The sequence below is a fragment of the Oncorhynchus mykiss genome, chromosome 17 (genome assembly GCF_013265735.2).
Source record: "Oncorhynchus mykiss isolate Arlee chromosome 17, USDA_OmykA_1.1, whole genome shotgun sequence".
In the NCBI taxonomy this organism is placed as follows: domain Eukaryota; kingdom Metazoa; phylum Chordata; class Actinopteri; order Salmoniformes; family Salmonidae; genus Oncorhynchus; species Oncorhynchus mykiss.
The window spans coordinates 3,387,434-3,410,329 of NC_048581.1; the positions used below are offsets into that span (position 1 = coordinate 3,387,434).

The 22,896-nt window shown below is 40.9% G+C and overlaps 2 protein-coding genes across 2 annotated transcripts; both read right to left on the reverse strand.

Moving 5' to 3' along the window:
- Positions 1-1,418: 1,418 nt before the first annotated feature.
- LOC110500804 (zinc finger protein 8-like) lies at positions 1,419-4,424 on the reverse strand. The gene is made up of 2 exons (XM_021578339.2): positions 3,714-4,424; positions 1,419-2,074 (listed from the first exon to the last, which is right to left on the reverse strand). The coding sequence occupies exons 1-2, from the start codon at positions 4,117-4,119 to the stop codon at positions 1,476-1,478; spliced, it is 1,005 nt and encodes a 334-aa protein (XP_021434014.2). The 5' UTR covers positions 4,120-4,424; the 3' UTR covers positions 1,419-1,475.
- A 3,604-nt stretch (positions 4,425-8,028) lies between these two features.
- On the reverse strand, positions 8,029-19,238 carry LOC118940200 (zinc finger protein 501-like). The gene is made up of 2 exons (XM_036948630.1): positions 18,646-19,238; positions 8,029-11,294 (listed from the first exon to the last, which is right to left on the reverse strand). The coding sequence occupies exons 1-2, from the start codon at positions 19,010-19,012 to the stop codon at positions 10,249-10,251; spliced, it is 1,413 nt and encodes a 470-aa protein (XP_036804525.1). The 5' UTR covers positions 19,013-19,238; the 3' UTR covers positions 8,029-10,248.
- Positions 19,239-22,896: the final 3,658 nt, after the last annotated feature.

The following is a 22,896-nucleotide window of genomic DNA, read 5'->3' on the forward strand; positions in this document are numbered from 1 at the left end:
TGTCATTATTACAAATATAATATATATAAAAAATAAAAGAAATTGGCCGATTTAATCGGTATCGGCTTTTTTTGGTCCTCCAATAATCGGTATCGACGTTGAAAAATCATAAATCGGTCGATCTCTATTTTTCAGTCATGTCAAATCTCATGTATCCTATGGAGAGGAGAAGGACAACGGTCAATGTTTCAGTCACTGATACGGTTGTATAGCCGTGGATTAGGGTGAGGAATGTGGGCCGAGGTCAGACGAAGTGAGAAGGAACAGTCACCACTTAAGTTCCTGCCTTGCAACAGAGATGTAATTGGTCTGTCCAGAGGATAGGAATGTGGGCCGAGGTCAGATGAAATGTGAAGGAACAGTCACCACTTAAGTTCCTGCCTAGCAACAGAGATGTAATTGGCTGTCCAGAGGTGCAAGGAGGCCAAAGGTCCAGCTGGAAGAAGAGTGTAATTCTATGTGCCTCTGTGTAAACAGCTGTTTGACCCAGTGGGTAAATAAACTTGGTTTGAGCTTTTTGACTAGTTGTTCGTTTGTTTGTTTTTCCCTCCGTTTGTCAGAACACTAGAACGCTAGTGAACAATACGCCAGCAGCTCATTTGAGTAAGCTATAGGAATTTTGTATGCAGGCTAACATTTCCCATAATATATTTACTTACTTGAATAGGTTCTCCCACTGCCTCCGTTCTCTGGGGTCCTTAGAAAAAAAATGAAATAATGGGCAGTCTTCCCGAAGTTTTCCGGTGATCGCGAAACACAGCCAGTCGTGATGGGAGGACTTCTAACGGGCTGACTGGTGTTCCAACATGGCGCCTGGTGCGGTTGCTAGGTGATTTGTGACGCAAACGCAAGCCCTCTTTATGTAGATGTGTAAAACACCGTGCCGTGTTTGCAAACATCGCCGCACGAGGGCAATGCAATGGGCGTCTACTTTGAAGAATCCAAAATATAACATATGTTACTATACTGTGGTACTATATAGACTAGAGTCCTGTTACTATACTGTATAGACTAGAGTTTAGTTACTATACTGTGGTACTGTATAGACTAGAGTCCTGTTACTATACTGTGGTACTGTATAGACTAGAGTCATGTTACTATACTGTGGTACTGTATAGACTAGAGTCCTGTCCAGGGGAAGTACTTGTACATCAAGCTTCCTCACACTACAGAAACAGGAAATAGGCTTCTGTTACTATGAGCCATTTTGGACAATATATGCCATGTGCAAGGCTATGTACCTACTTATATAATTTACATTTAGCAATATCCAAATAATATAATGAACAACAGAGGGTTTATATTGTATCAAATTAATCAAAGCTCAAAGAAAACGAAATACACATCTACAAATATTTAATCTGATTTTAGACATGATCATGTCTCGAGATGAAAAAACAGGCCTATTTTTTTGAATGATTTAATTTAAACAATATGATTTAATTTGGCATGAACATAAAACACAAATTCTCAGGTCAAAAACACAAGTCAGAACACAGCCTCTCTATTCTCTCATGTGATTTCAGGTCCTCTGCCCGGGAAAATGTCTTTCCACAATTAGAGCAGTGGTATGTCTTCTCCTGTGTATGTATCCTCTGATGTGATTTCAGGCTCGCTAACTGAGTAAAACTCCTTCCACAGTGGGAGCATTGGTAGGGATTTTCTCCTGTGTGTATTCTCTCATGCCTTTTCAGGCCTTCTAACCACCTAAAACTATTTTCACAGTGGGAACAGCGGTAGGGCTTTTCTCCTGTGTGTATTCTCTCATGCCTTTTCAGGCCTTGTAACCACCTAAATGTCATTCCACATTGGGAGCAGTGGTAAGGCTTCTCTTCAGAGTGCGTTCTCTTGTGTATTTTCAGGTTCTCTAACTCTTTAAAACTCTTTTCACACTGGGAGCATTGAAAAGCATTTTCTCCTGTGTGTATCCTCTCATGCTCTTTTAGGTTCCGTGAATTAGTAAAACTCTTTCCACAGTGGGAGCAGTGGTGTGGTCTTGCTGGTTTGGACGTCTCTGGCTCTGGTTCCCCTAAAGGACTCTTCTCGCTGTCAGAGTGAGAGTCTGGTCTCTCTCCTGCCAAAGACAGAGCATTTAGTTAAATACTAAACAAAGACCTAAATGAAATCGCCACATCATAAAACTGTCTTCCTATGAGGTTTAATTTAGACTGGGCCCCTCAATAACCTGAGGCCAGAACTGCAACGCTGCTGGGTTGTTCATGCTCAACAGTTTCCCCTGTGTTTCAAGAATGGTCCACCACCCAAAGGACATCCAGTCAATTTGACATTCACATTTTAGTGATTTAGCAGACTCTCTGATCCAGAGCCACTACAGTAGTGAGCCATTTAGCAGACTCTCTTATCCAGAGCCACTACAGTAGTGAGCCATTTAGCAGACTCTCTTATCCAGAGCCACTACAGTAGTGAGTCATTTAGCAGACACGCTTATCCAGAGACACTACAGTAGTGAGCCATTTAGCAGACTCTCTTATCCAGAGCAACTACAGTAGTGAGTCATTTAGCAGACTCTCTTATCCAGAGCCACTACAGTAGTGAGTCATTTAGCAGACACTCTTATCCAGAGCCACTACAGTAGTGAGTCATTTAGCAGACACTCTTATCCAGAGACACTACAGTAGTAAGTCATTTAGCAGACTCTCTTATCCAGAGAAACTACAGTAGTGGGTCATTTAGCAGACTCTCTTATCCAGAGCCACTTACAGTTAGTGCATTCATAGCTAGGTGGGACTACCACATATCACAACTATTCGAAGTACACTTTTCCTCGATAAAGTAACTATCAACAAAGTCAGGGGAGGGGTTGGGGTGTCAAGCGCAATTGTGTTGGTTCAGGATTTATAAAATAATTATAATACATTTGGGGATGAGGAATATTATTATTATTGTTTGTTTGTTTGTTGTACTTTTTACACATTTTTCTCCCCAATTTTGTGATATCCAATTGGTAGTTACAGTCTTGTCCCATCGCTGCAACTCCCGTACGGACTCGGGAGAAGCAACATTTAGAGAGCCACGCGTCCTCCGAAACACGACCCTGCCAAAGCCGCTTAACCCGGAATGCAGCTGCACCAATGTGTCGGAGGAAAAACACTGTTCAACTGGTGACCAGAGTCAGCATGCAGGCGCCCGGGTCCACCACAAGGAGTCGCTAGAGCACCATGGGACAAGAAAATCCTGGCTGGCCAAACTCTCCCCTAACCCGGACGACACCGGGCCAATTGTGCGGCATCGTCATGGGTCTCCCGGTGACACAGTCTGGGATCGAACCCGGGGCTCTAGTGATGCCTCAAGCACTGCAATGCCTTAGACCGCTGCTCCACTAAGGGCCTATGCTAAATAATTTACAACCGTTGTCTGCCCAGTTGATAATGACTCGCTGAAACTACATACAATGCCTTCAGAAAGTATTCACATCCCTTAACTTATTACACACACAAAAATGTGTAGCTACATCTCAGACTGCTATGGAATGTTGAGTGGAAGCTTTCCTTCATGTGGAATGACTAGCTAGTTTAGTCCAGGGCTGGACGGAATGGAAGGTATAAGGTCTGATGTGATTGGGTGCTGCTAAAATTGATTCATAGTTTTGGTTGGTTGGTGCAGCATTGTAATTCTATGGTTGCGCGTCCTTACTAAATATTGACAGGAGCGCTACAACAACAAAAAACACCGCTGTTTAACATGGTACTTACTGTATGTACCGGTGTTCATCAGATCTCCAGCCTGCTCTTCCTCTTCTTCCAATGTGACCGTCATCTCCGTCACGCCAAAACAGTCTTCCTCTTCTTTCACTGCGACAGTCATCTCCGTCACGCCAAAACAGTCTTCCTCTTCTTTCACTGCGACAGTCATCTCCATCACACCAAAACAGTCTTCCTCTTCTTTCACTGCGACAGGCATCTCCGTCACGCCAAAACAGTCTTCCTCTTCTTTCACTACGACAGTCATCTCCCCCTCTTCAACCCCCAAAACTCCATCCTCCTCTTCTTTCACAGTAACATCATCCTCTTCTTCTTTCACTCTGTAAGCTTCTTCCTCTTTTTCTTTCACTGGTACAGCCTCCTCTTCCTCCTCTTTTAAGAGAGTTCCTTTCTCCATCCAACAGACCTCCTCTTTAGCAGGGGGGGGAGTAGCTTCGTGAACTAATGGTCGGGGATGTTAGCTAGCTAGTTAGCATTAGCGACTAGACTAGTGCTATCTTAAATAGCCAGCTAGCTGAATAACAACGTCAATATGACATTAAATGGGGTAACTGAGTGTGTTCTTTTTACGCATAGAAGTGTTTTCAAAACATAGCGGCATATAAACAACGAAATTGTCCCAAAGAACTTGAATGTTCCGACTTTGTTGTCCAGCGAGCTAACGAGGTGGCTGCAGTTGTTGAAGAAGCGTTCCGTCCACTAGATTATACGTCACAGTAGCAGCGTGGCCTGAAAGACACATATCGCCATCTGCTGTCTGGAGTGGGTAAAGCAGTTGAGTAAAATGTTTTTTGGGGGGGAAATGTTTCTCGACTATTAAATAATATACCGTATCAACAACACAACCAGTCTTATACAATGGATGGGGTGAAAATGTACATCTGAACTGAGCTTTTCGTCTATTCTGTGGCAGTACACTGGAACTGAAGTAGTTAGCCAAAATCAGCGTGGTTTTCAGAGCACAAACAGAAATATAGCACAAGGCCAAGTAATTTTATACACATGAATTAGATAGTTACGATTAACTAGTGAAGCGACAATGTACATTCACATAAAACAGTCCAATGTTGCAGTTAGTTAACAAGCTAGTAGCTAGTTAGCTAATATGAACTATGCACGGCTGTAACACAATCAAAACAAGTCATCAAAAATATAGCACCTGCATACATATCTACAACTAAAGGAACATTTCACTTTATACCTAGTCAGATATATTATCTAACTACGTGTCGTGTCTTTGGCTATGCCGGATTAAGTGATATGACACGCTATTCTATAAAACCCTTTCTCTGTAATTAATATCACCTGATTGAGCTAATCATGTAAATGTAATTAGCTAGAAAGTCGGGGCACCACAAAATAATATTTATAGAGCAGTTATCTTCCGAATAAACTCTTAAAGACCTAGTAATATTTTACATCAATAGCAGTCAATATTAATCGTCACCTTATTTCAGTCTCATCTGAAAGTTGTAAATTCTTGGTTATCTTCACGAACCCTGGCTAACAAGTTGAATCAGCAATACAAATTTGGGTTGAATTATTGATTTACCAAATACCTAACTAATCACACAGAATTACATATGCACAGAATGAATCATACCTTGATTACAAACTATGTCATAGAGGAAAACGTCCCTAGCGGACGGAACAGATATGACAGCTGGTTACACAAAGAAAAGCGGTCTGGGTTTGAGTGAAAGAGCGGGAAGACTGAAGAACAAAGGGAGAAGCGATGTCTCTATCAGGCCGTAGGCAGCTACTCAATCATAAATACAGAATCTTATGCATTCTAAATGACCGCCCATTTGGAAAAGGAAAATGCAATAAATATTTTCTCTGAGCTGCCCTTCGGTAGGTTGGTCGTAGATGCTGTTCGTGTTGGCCAACAGAGATCTTCCTGTCCTCGGAAGAATGTCTCTGGTGGTAAATTGGATACGTTGTAGTAACGTCGTTGTGTGGTAGACAGGTTACTCTGTCTGTTCTTTCCTAGCCCACGTTTGCAGCTGCTGTTACTAACTCAACGGCTAGGAGGTATCACTTCTGTAGCGAATAAGAGTTCAAAGTTCATACCATTCGCAACCAAAGCTCACGCTGAGGTTGGCTTCGTTCTGTAGTTATTATCTGAACCCTTCTGGACATCGGGTCGTCATCGTAATGTACCCGGAACAGGTTATATTGTCGTCAAGGCTTTATATAGGAAGGGAGAGGAGGGCGTGTCTCATAGTTTATAACCAATGTCTCTTCACGTGGGCGGGACACTGAGTCGGGCCTAATTCACTCATGAAAACCCAATTCTCACATTTTAGAAGCTAAAATCACATTTCATCCCCTCACAAATAATTTCATATTCAAACATTTAAATTGCACAACAATTCCATGTGAATCTGATACTATAATGTGTAGACTTTCCCCTGTACAAGTTATGTCACCTTATCATTGATGAGAATGTCTCAGATGACTTAATATTCATTAAGTACCAACGCATATGTTCAACTGGTCTGATTACGAAAATATGGTTAATTTCCCCCCACCTTCTGATGTTCCCAGAATCTCTATGTTAACCAAGGGATTTTCAAATGTCACATCAGTTGGGTAGAGAGAGGAAAAAGGGGGGAGAGGTATTTATGACTGTCATAAACCTACCCCCAGGCCAGCATCATGACAAAAGTTATGTCTTACCGTCTCAGCAGAATAAAGGCTAATTATGGTTCGGTTTTGAATCACTGTTAACTCCCTTTGTTCTCTCTACTGTGTGTAGGGAAATCTGAGGTTCACTCTCTCCTCTTGGCCCGGAGTCTATTACTGCTGCTGGGTCAGGCCGTTTGAATCACTGTTAACTCCCTTAGATTTCCCTACACACAGTAGAGGGAACAGAGGTTCACTCTCTCCTCTTGGCCCGGAGTCTATTACTGCTGCTGGGTCAGGTCGTTTGAATTACTTTAACTCCCTTTGTTCTCTCTATTGTGATGTAGGAAAATCTGAGGTTCTCCTCTTGGCCCGGACTCCATTACTCCATTACTGCTGCTGGGTCGTTTGCCATGTCTTCTGTGATTTCTGTAAACTAGCAACGATGGTTACTTATGTAACCATGGTTATGTGAGCTATTGGATCACTCCAATATGGTATCCTTCCTCTCGGCAGGATACATTCCAAGTACAGGATGGCAACAACAACTGCCCGAGTTACACCCGGAACGCACCATCCCTCTAACAGTGCTCAGACTGTCCGCAACAGGCTGAGAGAGGCTAGACAGAGGGCCTGCAGGCCTGTTGTAAGGCAGGTCCTCACCAGACATCACCTGCAACTACATCGCCAATGGGCACAAACCCACCGTCGCTGGACCAGACAGGACTGACATCCTCATCCCTCATGTGGTACCCTTCCTGCAGGCTCATCCTGACATGACCCTCCAGCATGACAATGCCCCCAGCCATACTGCTCGTTCTGTGTGTGATTTCCTGCAAGACAGGAATGTCAGTGTTCTGCCATGGCCAGCGAAGAGCCCGGATCTCAATCCCATTGAGCACGTCTGGGACCTGTTGGATCGGAGGGTGCGGGCTAGGGCCATTCCCCCCCCAGAAATGTCAGGGAACTTGCAGGTGCCTTGGTGGAAGAGTGGGGTAACATCTCACAGCAAGAACTGCCAAATATGGTGCAGTCCATGAAGAGGAGATGCACTGCAGTACTTAATGCAGCTGGTGGCCACACCAGATACTGACTGTTACTTTTGATTTTGACCCCCTTTTTTCAGGGACACATTATTGCATTTTCTGTTAGTCACATTTCTGTGGAACTTGTTCAGTTGTTGAATCTTGTTATGTTCATACAAACACTTACACATGTTAAGTTTGCTGAAAATAAACGCAGTTGACAGTGAGAGGACGTTTTTTTTTTTTTTTGCTGAGTTTTGCTGCACTACCCCGGCACTGAATTGGTTAATATGTTACAATCAAATCATGTTTTATTTATACAGCACATTTCAGACATGAATGTAATGACTTCACAGGAAAAGACTAATAAAAAACACAAACATAATAAAACCTGAGAGACTAATGAGCATTCTAAGAAAATGGCATTGAATAAAATAGTAAGACCAGACAGGACTGACATCCTTTCAGGTTGAAATTAATGAACATTTGAACATCTTTGGCCATGTTCTGTTATAAAAATCCACCCCGCACAGCCAGAAGAGGACTGGCCACCCCACATAGCCTGGTTCCTCTCTAGGTTTCTTCCTAGGTTGTGGCCTTTCTAGGGAGTTTCTCCTAGCCACCGTGCTTCTACACCTGCATTGCTTGCTGTTTGGGGTTTTAGGCTGGGTTTCTGTACAGCACTTTGAGATATCAGCTGATGTACGAAGGGCTATATAAATACATTTGATTTGATTTGATTTTGATTTGTTGCTTTTACGCCAAACATAACGTTTTCAATATGTATTGGAGAACTTAATGGTGAGGCATGGAATAATAATATATATAAAAGCATAAAAAACATAAATATTTACACCACAACAAACATAAGAGAATGAAAATAACTAAAGACAATCAAAACCCGAAAGACTAATGATCATTCTAAGGAGATAACATTGATTAAAATAGTGAGGCCTGGGTGTAATATCCAATAGAACAATACAAGACTAATGATCATTCTAAGGAGATAACATTGATTAAAATAGTGAGGCCTGGGTGTAATATCCAATAGAACAATACAAGACTAATGATCATTCTAAGGAGATAACATTGATTAAAATAGTGAGGCCTGGGTGTAATATCCAATAGAACAATACAAGACTAATGATCATTCTAAGGAGATAACACTGATTAAAATAGTGAGGCCTGGGTGTAATATCCAATAGAACAATACAAGACTAATGATCATTCTAAGGAGATAACACTGATTAAAATAGTGAGGCCTGGGTGTAATATCCAATAGAACAATACAAGACTAATGATCATTCTAAGGAAGTGACATTGATTAAAATAGTAAGGCCTGGGTGTAATATCCAATAGAACAATACAAGACTAATAATCATTCTAAGGAAGTGACATTGATTAAAATAGTGAGGCCTGGGTGTAATATCCAATAGAACAATACAAGACTAATGATCATTCTAAGGAAGTGACATTGATTAAAATAGTGAGGCCTGGGTGTAATATCCAATAGAACAATACAAGACTAATGATCATTCTAAGGAAGTGACATTGATTAAAATAGTGAGGCCTGGGTGTAATATCCAATAGAACAATACAAGACTAATGATCATTCTAAGGAAGTGACATTGATTAAAATAGTAAGGCCTGGGTGTATTATCCAATAGAACAATACAAGACTAATGATCATTCTAAGGAGATAACATTGATTAAAATAGTGAGGCCTGGGTGTAATATCCAATAGAACAATACAAGACTAATGATCATTCTAAGGAGATAACACTGATTAAAATAGTGAGGCCTGGGTGTAATATCCAATAGAACAATACAAGACTAATGATCATTCTAAGGAAGTGACATTGATTAAAATAGTAAGGCCTGGGTGTAATATCCAATAGAACAATACAAGACTAATGATCATTCTAAGGAGATAACACTGATTAAAATAGTGAGGCCTGGGTGTAATATCCAATAGAACAATACAAGACTAATGATCATTCTAAGGAAGTGACATTGATTAAAATAGTAAGGCCTGGGTGTATTATCCAATAGAACAATACAAGACTAATGATCATTCTAAGGAGATAACATTGATTAAAATAGTGAGGCCTGGGTGTAATATCCAATAGAACAATACAAGACTAATGATCATTCTAAGGAGATAACATTGATTAAAATAGTGAGGCCTGGGTGTATTATCCAATAGAACAATATAAACTTGTTTTACAACATCGTTCGTAAACAACATCATTGTACCAACAGTTTTTCAGTCGGTAGCATAAATATGTATGATTACAACATTTTACATGAATTGAAAACAAAAAAAACATGGAAATGGGAGACATATTTTACCTCACAGGTTAGAGGACAACCTGCAGAAGACAGTCAGCTACATTTTGGAGTGACGCATTGAAATTTCGGGGTCCCCAAAACGAAGAGAAACAGTACACATATTTAGCATCACTCACATCAATATCACGTTGAAATCAATTGCACAAGAGGGGGAGATGAGGTTGCACAACCTGATAAAACTAACAGCTCAAAAAACACAGAATCTGGGAATAATGTGTACATCACTGGTTTAGAGGACAATTTGTAGAAAACAGCTAGCTACATTTTGAAGTGTTGCATTTTGATTCAAGTGGGTCCCCGACGAGGTAAGTGTAACGCAACAAGTTTTCTTGTTAATCATATAAATAGTACTCTTTCATTTCAGAACCTGGATTTTTCCCCTGATGAGGCTAATATCCATATCACACTGAAATCAATAGAACAGAGGAAAAATATTAGGGTTCTACATTATTGTCACATTATTAATTAAAATACGCCTTCTACAATGTTAAAAACATTCCACATTGTGACATTCAAGTCCTTCAAGCATGTATTTTCTGATGTTTGATCAGAGATCTTTTATCAAAGTATCTCTTCCCACATTGATCACAGCTAAAGGATTTTTCTCCTGTGTGTTTTTTCAGATGTACCATCAGGCAGCTTGAGCGAATAAAACTCTTCCCACATTGCTTACAGCTATGAGGCCTCTCTCCAGTGTGTGTTCTCTGGTGTGATAGTAATGTATATAATTTTGAAAAGATCTTTCCACATTCAGAGCAGCTATAAGGTTTCTCTCCAGTGTGAATTCTCTGGTGTGATTGTAATGTATATAATTTTGAGAAGGTCTTCCCACACTCAGAGCAGCAGTGAGGTTTCTCTCCAGTGTGTATTCTCAGGTGTGCTATCAGGTTGCTTGATTGAGCAAAACTCTTCCCACATTGATTACACCTATAAGGTTTCTCTCCTGTGTGTGTTCTCTGGTGTGATTTAAAATTTCCTGAGATAGAAAAACTCTTTCCACAGTCAGAGCAGTGGTAAGCTTTCTCTCCTGTGTGTATTCTCTGGTGTATAGTCAGATGGCTAGATGAAACAAAACTCTTCCCACATTGATCACAGCTATAAGATTTCTCTCCTGTGTGTGTTCTCTGGTGTATTGTCAGACGGCTAGATGAAACAAAACTTTTCCCACATTGATTACAGCAATAAGGTTTCTCTCCTGTGTGTGTTCTCTGGTGTATAGTCAGAGAGCTCGAAGTAACAAAACTCTTTTTACATTGATCACAGCTATACGGTTTCTCTCCTGTGTGTGTTCTCTGGTGTATAGTCAGACAGCCAGATGTAACAAAACTCTTCCCACATTGATCGCAGCTGAAAGGTTTCTCTCCAGTGTGAATTCTCTGGTGTGATTGTAACGTATATAATCTTGAAAAGGTCTTCCCACAGTCAGAGCAGCGTTGAGATTTCTTCTCTGTGGATCTCTGCTGGTGTTTTTTGAGGGTTTCTGATGTGGAGAGACTCTTCTTTGCCTCGTCAGCTTCATGATGTTGTTGAGGCTCCCCAGAGGATCCACAATAGTCATGTCTCTCTCCTGTGTGAACGACAAAGTCAGGCAGATGGTTAAAGGCACACAACAGCAGAAATCCACTGTTTATTTGAGCTAAAAGGTGATGCCCAGGATGTTGTGCAACAATTTACGTCTGTAATGACATTTAAATGCTGTGATAAACTTATTTGACAATTGTCTTAAGACAAATCTGCCCCGATTCAAGCCTTTCTGAAGCACCCCCAGATCATCACCAATCTTCCACAAAATTTCAGTGGGTGCGAGACACTGTGGCTTGTAGGTCTCTCCAGGTCTCGCACCCACTGTGAAATTTGGTGGAGGATCGGTGATGATCTGGGGGTGCTTCAGCAAGGCTGAAATCGGGGCAGATTTGTCTTTTGTGAAGGACGCATGAATCAAGCCACGTACAAGGTCGTCCTGGAAGAAAACTTGCTTCCTTCTGATCTGACAATGTTCACCAAAACTCTTGAGGATTGTTTTTTCCAGCAGGACAATAATGCTCCATGTCACACAGCCAGGTCAATCAAGGTGTGTATGGAGGACCACCAGCTCAAGACCCTCTCATGGCCCAATCTCCATACCTGAACCCTCTAATATCACCCCTCTCACCAACACCAAAAAAGTACCACTTATCAGTTGATTATGGACAGTCTAACAGTTTGAAGGACACAACTGATGTTATTCTAGTTAAACAGTGAGAGACTAGTTGAGTTTCATACTGGGGCTAAATGGCTAATGTAATGATGCATTAAGCCATGTATATAATAATAAATATAGAGTACCAGTAAAACGTTTGGACACACCTACTAATTTAAGGGCTTTAATTATTTGTATTTTTTCAACTATTTTCTACATTGTAGAAGACATTAAAACTATGAAATAACACACGTGGAAACATGTGGTAAATAAAAGTGTTAAATCAAAATATATTTTAGATTTTAGATTATTCAACAAACAATACACCTACAGTACCAGTCAAAAGTTTGGACACACCTACTCATTAACGGGTTTTTATTTAATTTTTGCTATTTTCTACATTGTAGAATAATAATGAAGATATCAAAACTATGAAATAACACACATGGAGTCATGTAATAACAAAACAAGTGTTAAACAAATCAAAATATATTTTAGATTCTTCAAAGTAGCCACCCTTTGCCTTTCACGACAGCTTTGCACACTCTTGGTATTCTCTCAACCAGCTTCACCTGGAATGCTCTTCCAATGGTCTTGAAAGAGTTCCCACATATGCTGAGCACTTGTTGGCTGCTTTTCCTTCACTCTGCAGTCCAGCTCATCCCAAACCATCTCAATTGGGTTGAGGTCGGGTGATTGTGGAGGCCAGATCATCTGATGCAGCGCACCATCACTCTCCTTCTTGGTCAAATAGCGCTTACACAGCCAAGAGGTGTGTTGGGTCATTGTTCTGTTGCGCAAACCAGATGGGATGGCATAACCCTTTGGTAGCCATGCTGGTAAAGTGTGCCTTGAATTCTAAATAAATCACAGATAGTGTCACCAGCAAAGCACCCCCACACCATCACACCTCCTCCTCCATGCTTCACGGTGGTAACTACACATGAGAAGATCATCCATTCACCTACACTGTGTCTCACAAAGACACAGCGATTGGAACGCAAATTTGGACTCATCAGACCAAAAGATAGATTTTCACCGGTCTAATGTCCATTGCTCGTGTCTCTTAAACCAGCAGGTCTCTTCTTATTATTGGTGTCCATTAGAAGTGAATTCATAAATTCATCCATGACGGCCTGATTCACGTAGTGAAATCAAATGGAATCAAAAATCTCCAATTCAGACCCAGAGGACAGATTTCCACCGGTCTAAGGTCCAGTGTTTCTTGGCCCAAGCAAGTCTCTTCTTCTTATTGGTGTCCTTTAGTAGTGGTTTCTTTGCAGCAATTTGACCATGAAGGCCTGATTCACACAGTCTCCTCTGAACAGTTGATGTTGAGATGTGTCTGTTACTTGAACTCTTAAGCATTCATTTGTGCTGCAATTTCTGAGACTGGTAACTCTATTGAACTTATCCTCTGCAGCAGAGGTAACTCTGGGTCTTCGTTTCCTGTGGCGGATCTCGTGAGAGCCAGTTTCATCATAGATCATGATGGAATGTTGTTTCTCTTTGCTTATTTGAGCTGTTCTTGCCATATTGACTTGGTCTTTCACTAAATAGGCCTATCTTCTGTATACCACCCCTACCTTGTCACAACACAACTGATTGGCTCAAACACATTAAGAAGGAAATAAATTCCACAAATTAGCTTTTAACAAGGCACACCTGTTAATTGACATGCATTCCAGATGACTACCTCATGAAGCTGGTTGAGAGAATGCCAAGAGTGTGCAAAGCTGTCATCAAGGCAAAGGGTGGCAACTTTGAAGAATCTCAAATATAAAATAACACTTTTTTTTTGGTTACTACATGATTCCATTTGTGTTATTTCATAGTGTTGATGTCTTCACTATTATTCTACATGGAGAAAATAGTTTTTTTAATAAAGAAAACCCCTGAACTGAGTAGGTGTGTCCAAACTTTTGATTGGTCGATTGCTCTGGACACCCAGAAGACCAGACAAGACTGGTCTGAAGGTAGTTCGGACCAGTCTAATAAATTAATGGGAGTCTGCAGTATTTAGAAGTTGTTTGGTGCCTAAAAAACAGGTTTAATATGTAAAATAAAATTGTTAGTTTTTTTGGTTATTCATTGTTAAGCCTACAAAGTGTTTAAACTTTCGGTCTGGTAGACATTAGGCGTATGGTGTATATATATATTCAGTTGAAGTTGAAGTTAACATACACCTTAGCCAACTACATTTAAACTCAGTTTTTCACAATTCCTGACGTTTATTTCCCTGTTTTGGGTCAGTTAGGAATCACCACTTTATTTTTAAAATGTGAAATGTCAGAATAATAGTAAAGATAATTATTTATTTCATATTTTATTTCTTTCATCACATTCCCAGTGGGTCAGAAGTTTACATACACTCAAGTAGTATTAGGTAGCATTGCATTTAAATTGTTTAACTTGGGTCAAACATTTCGTGTAGCCTTCCACAATAGGTTGGGTGAATTTTGGCCCATTCCTCCTGACAGAGCTGGTGTAACTGAGTCGGGTTTGTAGGCCTCCTTGCTCGCTCACGCTTTGTCAGTTCTGCCCACACATTTTCTATGGAATTGAGGTCAGGGCTTTGCGATGGCCACTCCAATACCTTGACTTTGTTGTCCTTAAGCCATTTTGCCACAACTTTGGAAGTATGCTTGGGGTCATTGTCCATTTGGAAGACCCATTTGTGACCAAGCTTTAACTTCCTGACTGATGTCTTGAGATGTTGCTTCAATATATCCACATAAATTTCCTACCTCATGATGCCATCTATTTTGTGAAGTGCACCAGTCCCTCCTGCAGCAAAGCACCTCCACAACATGATGCTGCCACCCCCGTGCTTCACGGTTGGGATGGTGTTCTTCGGCTTGCAAGCCTCCCCCTTTCTCCTCCAAACATAACGATGGTCCGTTCTATTTGGTTTTCATCAGACCCGAGGACATTTCTCCAAAAAGTACAATCTTTGTCCCCATGTGCAGTTGCAAACCGTAGTCTGGCTTTTTTTATGGCGGTTTTAGAGCAGTGGCTTCTTCCTTGCTGAGTGGCCTTTTAGCTTATGTTGATATAGGACTCGTTTTACTGTGGATATAGATACTTTTGTACCTGTTTCCTCCAGCATCTTCACAAGGTCCTTTGCTGTTGTTCTGGGATTGATTTGAACTTTTCGCACCAAAGTACATTCATCCCTAGGAGAAAGAACGCTTCTCTTTCCGTAGCAGTATGACGGTTGCGTGGTCCCACGTGTTTATACTTGCGTACTATTTGTACAGATGAACGTGGTACCTTCAGGCGTTTGGAAATTGCTCCCAAGGATGAACCAGACTTGTGGAGGTCCACAATTTTTTTTCTGAGGTCTTGGCTGATTTCTTTTGATTTTCCCATGATGTCAAGCAGAAGCACTGGGTTTGAAGGTAGGCCTTGAAATACATCCACAGGTACACCTCCAATTGACGTCAATTAGCCTATGAGAAGCTTCTAAAGCATGACATTTTCTGGAATTTTCCAAGCAGTTTAAAGGCACAGTCAACTTAGTGCATGTAAACTTCTGGCCCACTGGAATTGTGATACAGTGAATTATAAGTGAACTAATCTGTCTGTGAAGAATTGTTGGGAAAAATGACTTGCGTCATGCACAAAGTAGATGTCCTAACTGACTTGCCAAAACTATAGTTTGTTAACAAGAAATTTGTGGAGTGGTTGAAAAAACAAGTTTAAATGATTCCAACCTAAGTGTGTGTAAACTTCCGACTTCAACTGTATATATGATACAGCACACTGGCTGGTTCGTGTGTGGATCTGGGAAGAGGGGTGTGTCTGTGGCAATCCACTGATGTTTTGTGTGCAGCACGTTGGCAGTGCTTGCTGGGACTTGTAAGTGCAACGCATCGCGGGTGGTATGGAAGCTGAACCAAACTGAATTGACAACCCAAATAACTGCGCGGGTCGGATAGAAATGTGTCACGGGTCGGATTGGGCCTGCGGGCCTTGTGTTTGACACACGCTCTAGATAGTCTGTTACCCCAGTCATCTGTAATAATTATAATTCACAGACAGTGATGATGTCATCTCACGGGGACTTACAGTTTGTTGCCATCTTGCTGCAAGTCTCTTTCAGGACATCCACCTCTCCCTGGGAGAACTGCAAACTGTTCTTTAGGTCTTAAACCTCTCTGGTCAGATCGGCCCTTCTTCTTCTGGTCAGATCCACCAGTATTTGGACAAAGGCTCTTGAAGCTATTTTCCTGTTGCTGTAACCAATGCTTGTAGACATATGTTTGTTGATGTAAAAATATCACGTACCTGTCATAGTTAAACATCGTCCTCTACATTCCTCCAAACCTTCTTTAACTTTGGGCGGCATGATGGATGCGACGTAGACTAACGCTGGTACACCACACTATTCCAGCAGGCACAGCTCGTAAAGCCGATGGAAACCGCAACAAACAGCAGGGATTTAAATATCCACAAGTACAGGACTATGGTTAACCGCGTCACGGGATCCAAATTAAACAGGCTAAGTAAACAAAAATGTTTTAAAAGGAAAAAACTTTTCCAGAAAGTTTCAAAACTTTTCAAACGACTAACAGACTGTTGACCAATCGAGTTCACCTTGCTGCGTCACGTGGTTGCTAAACTAATAGTCACGAAATCCCTTCTAAAAACCAGTCAAGAAAAATCTGCCTATTTTCCTCGAAAGTACATAATGCCACGATTTCAAAGCTATACTATATTACAGAGGAGTTAATTATACATCTCTGAAAATATGTTGTGCTTCTTGTTCACGTAGGCTAATCCATGCTAATGTTATCTAGAATGTTATTTAGAGTGTTATTTAGAATGTTATTTAGAGTGTTATTTAGAATGTTATTTAGAGTGTTATTTAGAATTTTATCTAGAATGTTATCTAGAATGGTGCTGCATTGGAAAGCAGGCGTTTTAAGGACTCCTGACCAATTGTGGTATTTTGTGTTTAAATATATATATATATATATATATTACACTGAACTTTTTTGGGGTAAATAATGTTTCCACCATCATTTCCTATGACCAAAGAGAGCTTATAGACATCAGAACAGTTTTCACTAACCTTGATTTGGATGAAGACTTCTACAACAGCCTATCGACCTACCACTCGGGCTCAGCCCTTATAGCCATCCTGAAGAATAGAACTTATAAACGCCTCAAATGTTTCAACTATATTTCCCCATCAGAAACCAAAACATGAGCTCCTATAACGCCACTGTTGGTAAATTAACACTATATAGCCTCGGAATCTGGTTAAAACTATCATTATGACATCATGGATTAATTCTAGAATATTCTATATATCCTAGAAACCTGGTTAAACTATCATTATGACATCATGGATGAATTCTAGAATATACTATATAGCCTAGAAACCTGGTTAAACTATCATTATGACATCATGGATGAATTCTAGAATATACTATATAGCCTAGAAACCTGGTTAAACTATCATTATGACATCATGGATGAATTCTAGAATATACTATATATCCTAGAAACCTGGTTAAACTATCATTATGACATCATGGATGAATTCTAGAATATACCATATATCCTAGAAACCTGGTTAAACTATCATTATGACATCATGGATGAATTCTAGAATAGACTATATATCCTAGAAACCTGGTTAAACTATCATTATGACATCATGGATGAATTCTAGAATATACCATATATCCTAGAAACCTGGTTAAACTATCATTATGACATCATGGATGAACTCTAGAATATACTATATATCCTAGAAACCTGGTTAAACTATCATTATGACATCATGGATGAATTCTAGAATATACCATATATCCTAGAAACCTGGTTAAACTATCATTATGACATCATGGATGAATTCTAAAATAGACTATATATCCTAGAAACCTGGTTAAACTATCATTATGACATCATGGATGAATTCTAGAATATACCATATATCCTAGAAACCTGGTTAAACTATCATTATGACATCATGGATGAATTCTAGAATATACTATATAGCTTCAAAATCTGGTTAAAACTATCATTTTGACCATATGGGTGGCCAGTCCTTGTATTCATAGTGTAGTGAATTCAGGGGGAGCCCTGAGCGAGAGTCAAACATGGGTCCAGCGACTGTCAAGCCAACACCTTATAACTGTTATGCCAAGATGTCTGAACTTCTTGACGAGGTTGCTACAATAACTTTCTCTATGAATTTGAGAGTGGTTACATATCTCCAGCCCCCATCCCTCAGCTGTTTACCAAACCAAGTCTAAGGGCAGCCATTTTGTTGCTATTTAAAAACCTAGGTTGTCCTTTTTTTATTTTTTATCAACCAATCTGCAGTTCAAACAATAACAAAGCTGTCATTCCACCACTGTTTTGGTAATAAAATGATGGATGGGACTGGAGAAATGTAACTACTCTCAAATTCATAGACAGACCTATGGATGAAAGGACTGACCATCCATGATATCAACATTATAGTTTTAACCATGTTGAGGCTATAGTGTTGATTTACATTGTTTCTAAACATTAGACTAAAAAAAAAGCTTATTCTGGGTTCTGATGGGGTACAACAGTTGAACTCAGAGCATGAAGCATGTGTTATATTCTTCAAGAATTAATGGCTAGAAATAAATCATTTAAAAGTCCCAATACGGATGTAGCATTGCAGATTGTCCCTTAAACACCAAACACCACATCAGTTCAACAACTGTGCCTCTGTTGTTAAGACAGTACTTACTAGTGTTAATCAGGGAACGGTTTCTCAAAACCATCTTATGGCTAAGTTCATCGTTAGAACCATTGGATGCCTTAAGATGCATTTGGGAAACTGGGCCCAGATATCCCGTTTCCTCCTCCTTTTTCGATGTGACAGTCATCTCCCCCTCCTCCACTCCAAAACCTGCATCCTGGTCTTTCTCTTCCTCCTCTTCTTTTACTGTATCATCTTCCTCATCTTTCACTCCGAACACATCTTTCACTGAAACGTAGTTCTCTTCTTCTTTCACGGTAACAGCCTCCTCTTCTTCCTCCTCTTTCACGAGAGCTTCTTTCTCCGTCCAGCAGACCCCCTCTTCTTTAGCAGGAGAGTAGCTTAGTGAACTCATGGTCGGGAATGTTAGATAGCTAGGCTAGTGCTAACTTAAGAAGCCAGCTAGCTGACTAATAACAACAACGTAAATATGACATTAAATTGGATAACTAACTAGACAACAGAAGTGTGTTTAAAACACAGTGGCTCTACGGAAGCATCTAAAGCTTTATCGGTTCGTCTATGTTGTCTAGCAAGCTACGGAGGTGTCTGACTAACTGTTGCTACTGTTGAAAGAAGCGTTCCGTCCACTACATTTTACGTCACACCAACAGCATCGCCTTAAAGTCTCAGACCGCCATCTGCTGACTGGAGTGGAAACGCAGTCGAGTAAAAATGTATATTTTATCTTCAGATAACAAGTTAAAGTGTAGGAAGCATGAGTTTTTACTCACCAGTGTAACAATACAGTGTGGTTAAATACTTAGTAAGCTAGTTGTCGTCACGATATGGTTACCTATAAGTACAAACAGTTATGTTTTTTTGCGTTATTACATATTTATTAACTTATTTTCGGATATCTTCTAAACTACCCACAATACACTATTTTTCAACGTCATATTGATTTACTCTGTGCTACCGAGGGCGTATGCTGACGCTGGCAATCTGTGATATCCTTTGGATGTATCATTTCAGAATGTCAGTGTACTAGCTAGTACACAGTGCAGGTTTTAATCACGAACAGAGGGATCCATGAACAGAGTAGATTTAAAAACAGCACAATTCTGCGGTTCTGGTGAGAACTGGCAAAATGTTTCACAACCTCATCCATGTTGACGGGAGCTTGTCCTCCTTGACTCAACACGGAGAATTCTGAGCTGACTTAACCTGTCTTCAACCATTGTTGTCCTAAGATGGGTTTTAATCCGTTTTAAAGCTGAGAAGCTTCTCTCGCAGGAAGCACTGCGGACTGGAGTCAAAATGGGAGACCTTTTTAGAAGGTTCTAGAAACACAGCAAAGTCAAGGAGAGGAGACGGTCTGTCCCTTCCACTTTTCTCTCTCCTATCAAGAAGCCGCTTGGTTTTGATGAACCTCGTGTTTTGAGGTCCTCTAAATCTGACTCAAAGGTCTGAGCAAAGGCAAAACAGAGGCTCCTCATTCAAGAATGTTGTCCTCTTTGGGTTGAGAGACTGGACCCCTTTGCATTATCTCACAATTCTTCTATGAAAAACACCTCTGCAGCTCAACGGTGAGACTGTCAAGCACCTGATAAAAGACAGCTCTTTTGGAAGCTCTCACCATCCCTTTGGTCACTATGTTTCTGTCCTACGGGGCTCATCATCAATGAGTTGTGAAATCACAAGCTTGTTTTAGCCTGTCTTTTATACACTGTTTGTACACTTATTTTTGCAGTGCTCTGCAATCTCTTCAACCTCCTTCCATAGTTCTCCATAGTAACCCTCACTTCTATAGTCCTGTAATGTGTCTGTAAGGGCACCTAGTAGATCCACAGCGCTTGCTAGTTCAAGAGAGCTTGATTGGAGCATGTCAGAAAGACATTTGGCATCACCAAGCACTTTACAAAAAGGTAACCAAAAGGTAACCAAAAGGAAACCAAAAGGAAACCAAAAGGTAACCAAAAGCCCTATGAAATGTAAATCTGAGAAAGAAGGCTCCTTGCCTCCACTGATCTATCACCACTATTTTCAAGTGTGATATCCTGTATCACTCTAAGAAACTGCTGGAAGCCTGTCCCTCAGATTACGGCATGCCATGTATCTGCATGCACACCTTCCATCCGTAAGTCTCCGTAGTTCCCCAGGCTGCTGCTGTGGATACAACTCTTTCTGAACTGCAAGCCACTTGACACAAAGTTATAAAGCTTCTGCAGGAGAGCAAAAAAAAGTGAACTGCCTCAAGCACTGATTTTACAGCATCGACAAGAACCACGTTCAAACAACGTGCATTACAGTGCACATAAATTGCAAATCTTGCACTGTTTTTAATCCGTGCAGACACACCAGAATGCTTTCCTGCTCACAACGGATGCACCGTCATAGCCTTGCCCCACAATATTATTTCTGTAGTCCAGACCATGTTTTTCAAGGCAATCAATTATAATTTGCGTGAGACCTGCTGCATCTAAGCTTTCAGCTGACTGAAAGTGTAAAAAATATTATTTTTTTTATTTTTTTTTATTTAACCTGGCAAGTCAGTTAAGAACAAATTCTATCAACATACAGCTGGTTATACGCTGTACCGGCAGGATAGAACAGCAGCATCTGGTAAGACAAGGGGTGGGGGACTATGTATTTTTGCTGGTGCACGATATCTAAGGAAGTCTAGAGCTATTTCTCGCCACACTATCTACCTAGAGAGTTTTCATCTGTATTTGTTGTAGCTGTTTACATACCACCACAGTTAGAGGCTGGCACTAAGAGCATTGAATGAGCTGTATTCCGCCATAAGCAGACAAGAAAATGCTCACCCAGAGGTGGCGCTCCTAGTAGCCAAGGACTTTAATGCAGGGAAACTTAAATCAGATGCTAAGCTTCAGGACTTGTCGGATGTGGCAGGGCCTGCAAACCATTACAGACTACAAAGGGAAGCACAGCCGAGAGCTGCCTAGTGACACGAGCCTACCAGACGAGCTAAACTACTTCTATGCTCTCATCGAGGCAAATAACACTGAAACATGCATGAGAGCACCAGCTGTTCTGAAAGACTGTGTGATCACGCTATCGGCAGCCGATGTGAGTAAGGCTTTTAAACAAGTCAACATTCACAAGGCCGCAGGGCCAGACGGATCAGCAGGACATGTACTGCGAGCATGCGCTGACCAACTGGCAAGTGTCTTCATTGACATTTTTAACTTCTCCCTGTCCACGTCTGTAATACCAACAAGTTTTAAGCTGACCACCATAATTCCTGTGCCCAAGAACACTAAGGTAACCTGCCTAAATGACTACCGACCCGTAGCACTCACGTCTGTAGCCATAAAGTGCTTTGAAAGGCTGGTCATGGCTCACATCAACACCATTATCCCAGAAACCCTAGACCCACTCCAATTTGCATACCACCCCAACAGATCAACAGATGTTGCAATCTCTATTGCACTCCACACTGCCTTTTCCCACCTGGACAAAAGGAACACCTATGTGAGAATGCTATTCATTGACTACAGCTCAGCGTTCAACACCATAGTGCCCGAGACAGCCTATAGGGAGGAGGTCAGAGACCTGGCCGTGTGGTGCCTGGACAACAACCTCTCCCTCAAGGTGATAAGACAAAATAGATGATTGTGGACTACAGGACCGAACACGCCCCCATTCTCATCGACGGGGATTTAGTGGAGCAGGTTGAGAGCTTCAAGTTCCTTATTGTTCACATCACCAACAAACTAACATGGTCCAAGCACACTAAGACAGTCGTGGAGAGGGCACAACAAAACCTATTCCCCCTCAGGAGACTGAAAACAATTGTCATGGGTCCTCAGATCCTCAAAAGGTTCTACAGCTGCACCATCGAGAGCATCCTGGTTGCATCACTGCCTGGTATGGTAACTGCTCGGCCTCTGACCGCAATACACTACAGAGGGTAGTGCGAACGGCCCAGTACATCACTGGGGCCTAGCTTCCTGCCATCCAGGACCTCTATACCAGGCGGTGTCAGAGGAAGGCCCGAAAAATTGTCAAAAACTCCAGCCACCCTAGTCATAGACAGTTCTATTTTACTGCTGCTCTTTAATTACATGTTACTTTTATTTCTTATTCTTATCTGTATTTTTTTAAACTGCATTGTTGGTTTGGGGCTCGTAAGTAAGCAAGTAAAAATGTGATTTGATAGCTTTCAGACATACAGTACCAGTCAAAAGTTTGGACACACCTACTCATTTAAGGGTTTTTCTTAATTTTTACTGTTTTCTACATTGTAGAATAATAATGAAGGCATCAAAACTA